Source organism: Lontra canadensis, unplaced genomic scaffold (genome assembly GCF_010015895.1).
Source record: "Lontra canadensis isolate GAN:19392208 unplaced genomic scaffold, GSC_riverotter_1.0 scaffold22, whole genome shotgun sequence".
NCBI classification, from domain to species: Eukaryota; Metazoa; Chordata; class Mammalia; order Carnivora; family Mustelidae; genus Lontra; species Lontra canadensis.
In genome coordinates, this window is record NW_022631016.1 from 22,160,867 (window position 1) to 22,164,281 (window position 3,415).

The 3,415-nt window shown below is 33.7% G+C and overlaps 1 protein-coding gene across 1 annotated transcript; it reads left to right on the top strand.

Annotated features, from left to right (window-relative positions):
- Positions 1-290: 290 nt before the first annotated feature.
- On the top strand, positions 291-2,889 carry LOC116870317 (probable proteasome subunit alpha type-7). Its single transcript, XM_032861943.1, is given in 4 exon segments — positions 291-407; positions 500-624; positions 2,306-2,680; positions 2,739-2,889. Coding segments are annotated over 4 exon segments (768 nt in total).
- Positions 2,890-3,415: the final 526 nt, after the last annotated feature.

A 3,415-nucleotide genomic window follows, 5' to 3' on the forward strand; every position in this document is an offset into this window, starting at 1 on the left:
TTCATTCTTTTATTTCATGTATCACTGAAGAAATTTTGAGTGTCGTGCCTCCAATCCCTTTTTCCCCTGCAAACTTTGTGGTTTTATTGTGCAATGATGCATAGCATGGTGATTTGTTAAAAACTCCAATGTCATGCTACAGTAAAAAGACAGTACTTGAATTAAAAGTAAAATCAGTAAAATCTGTGTAAGAGTGGATGCTAGCAGCCTATGCCTGCATGTAGTCCAAAGAGAACGTTCAAGCAGGGCAGCTGTTTAATGGGAAGAGTCTCCAAGGAGTCAGTCATGAAATGACGTGCCTGCACTGCGTAGGACTACCAGCAGACAATCCCAATGCACAGAAATCAGAAAGAAATTGGCTCAATTCAGAATTACAAGCAAGAGATAGTGAGAAGCCCTCATACGTGGTAACAGTGTCCCCGGGTCTGATCATCACCAATTGAAGAATGACATCCTCATGTATGACCCAGTTGCATCAATTTTGTTACATCTCTTTCAGCTACACTCCATATACCAAGAGCAAATACAAAATAATTCAATATTCACTCCCATAAGAAATGACGGAGGAAACCTGCCGGTGTACGTTTTGCAAAAATGTGTTGAAATCATGAAAACAGACCATTCGTAAATAAGGATTTGTCTCTACATTTGTATATATGTAAATATATATTTAATTATAGCATAGTGTTGGATGTTGGGTAATATAAATTTTAAAGTTCTAGTTATTTAATTCATGTCAGAAGAAGTCAGTTTTATAGTTTAACAGCCTTTCTACTAATGTGTCTTTTCCTTTTTTCCCTATTTTGTGTCATTTCTTTATCTTTTTGTGGTATTTATTTTAGCTTACATATCCTAAATCTTATTATAAGTACATTGCACCCTCATATTATCTTTGAACCAGTATTTAAATTTCTTTTTTCTTAGCCTTCACCAAGGGAAATCACTTAAGTAATGAGTCTGTCTTACTGTATATATTTTGCAACGAAAGAAAGCTTAAGAATTTCTGTAATACATAAGTCAATTCTTAGATATTAATGCAGAATTACCATGTGGATTATTTAATTTATAATTGAATTTGATCTGATATATTCAATTTAGGTATTGTGAATTCTTACATTTCTTGTGCAAATTTCAATTCAAAGACTGAGGCAAAGCATTTATTGAATACATACAAATATTACATAGAATATCATTTGATATTTTATAAAAATTAAAAAGAGCAGTATACATGAAATAATTTTTAACTAGTTTTCATGTACAACCATAAAATGTACTGCCTTCCTTTATTGATTATGATTATTCTTTTTAAAATAAACTTTCAATATTCATTTATATATTATTTAACAACATATAGTTATTAAATGTCTAAAATTTATATGTAAAGGTGTTTGAAGCATGTTCTTATAATTTTAAGACAAAAACAGAAAATGCCTTTTCTCTGTATTATATATTTTATATATATATACATTTATATATATATAAATATATCTATATTTGAGGTTTTGTTTTGTTTTTGTTTTCTTCTCTCAATAGTGGTAAGTGCCACTGAATAAAATAATATGAAATATTGGGGGAAATTAGGAAAAGTATCACTGAGAGGATTACATTTGAGCTAAGACCTAAACGAGATGACATGAAAATATCTGAGACTCAAGCTCCTAAGCCAAAGAAACAGTAAGAGCAAAAACCCTCTTGACATACAGTCCCTGAAATCTTTGTTGAAATCAAGGAGACTAGAGCAAATAAGAGATATTAATTACAAATGAGACCAAAGAGTTAGTGTGTTGCAAGATTATATTCTGTAGCAAACTGTAAACTAAATTTATGTTGGCTTTTATCACTACAAATTATGAGAGTGAGCTGCCAGCAATTGGATAATTTTGAACAAAGGATCTGATTTCAGAATTAAAAAGAACATTCTGGCTGTCACATTGAGAATACTGTGGAAGCAAGATGATCAATTACATTTCTATTACAATATTCCAGAGGATTGTGGTGGTTTAGATTTGGGTTGTATTGGTGAACGTAAGAGCTGTTGTAAACATGTGGATATTTTTTAAGGTAATTTGAGGTGAGAGAGTAAAAGAGGACTCAATTCTATAGATTTATGACTTGGGTCACTTCAATAATGGAATAGCCATATGCCAAATGGGTGAATTCTGAAAAATAAATAGTTTTGGAGAAGAAATGAGAAGTTCCATTTTGGACATACTATAAATAATATAGTATTATATACTTCAGTGATATGTTAAGAAGAAAGTTGGTGGGTAGTTTCCTCAACCTTCTTGAATCCACACCTCTGCAGGAGGCCGCAGCCAGATCTGCCCTGGAACCATGTTCGCAACCAGTATGACACTGATGTCACTGTTTGGAGCCCTCAGGGCAGAATTCGTTAAATTGAGTATGCAATGGAAGCTGTCAAGCAAGGTTCAGCCACAGTTGGTCTGAAATAAAAAAAAACCTATGCAGTGTTGGTTGCACTGAAGAGAGCACAGACAGAGCTTGCAGCTCATCAGAAAAACATCCTCCATGTTGACAACCATATTGGTATCTCAATTGCGGGACTTACTGCTGATGCTAGACTGCTATGCAATTTTATGCGCCAGGAGTGTTTGGATTCTGGATTTGTATTTGACAGACCTCTTCCTGTGTCTTGTCTTGTATCACTAATTGGAAGCAAGACCCAGATACCAACCCAACGATATGGCCGGAGACCATATGGTGTTGGACTGCTTATTGTTGGTTATGATGATATGGGCCCTCACATTTTCCAAACCTGTCCACCTGCCAACCATTTTTACTGTAGAGCCACGTCCATTGGAGCCAGTTCTCAATCAGCTCGTACTTACTTGGAGAAACATATGTCTGGATTTATGGAGTGCAATTTAAATGCAATTTAAATGAACTGGTTAAACATGGTCTGTGTGCCTTATGAGAGAATGTAGGAATGCAAGAACACATACTGATGACAGTAATCTATACTTTGAACCAAAAGATGCAGGGTGGTCTTATGGTATATTTTAGGAATCAGTCCAGATGTGTTTTTCCTAAGCAACTTGCCTGAAACCATATAATGGTATGATTTTTCTTTGAGAGGGTCTATACAATCATTTTCTAGTAAGTATAGTTATCTGTACTAATGTTTTTATATGAAGAACATAGTGTCTTTGTGTTTTTAAAGACAACTGTGAAATAAAATTGTTTCACCTGCCAAAAAAAAAAAAAAAAAAAAAAGAAGAAGAAGAAGAAGAAGAAAGTTGGCTATATGAATCTAAACATCAGGGAGAGTTCTAGGATGAATATATATATTTGAATCCATCAACATTTTAAAAATATTTAAAGAATTAAATAACTAAGGAAGTGGGGAAGAACAGTCCAAGCCATGAGTAACAGGAAATTCCAATTCGAGAATCTG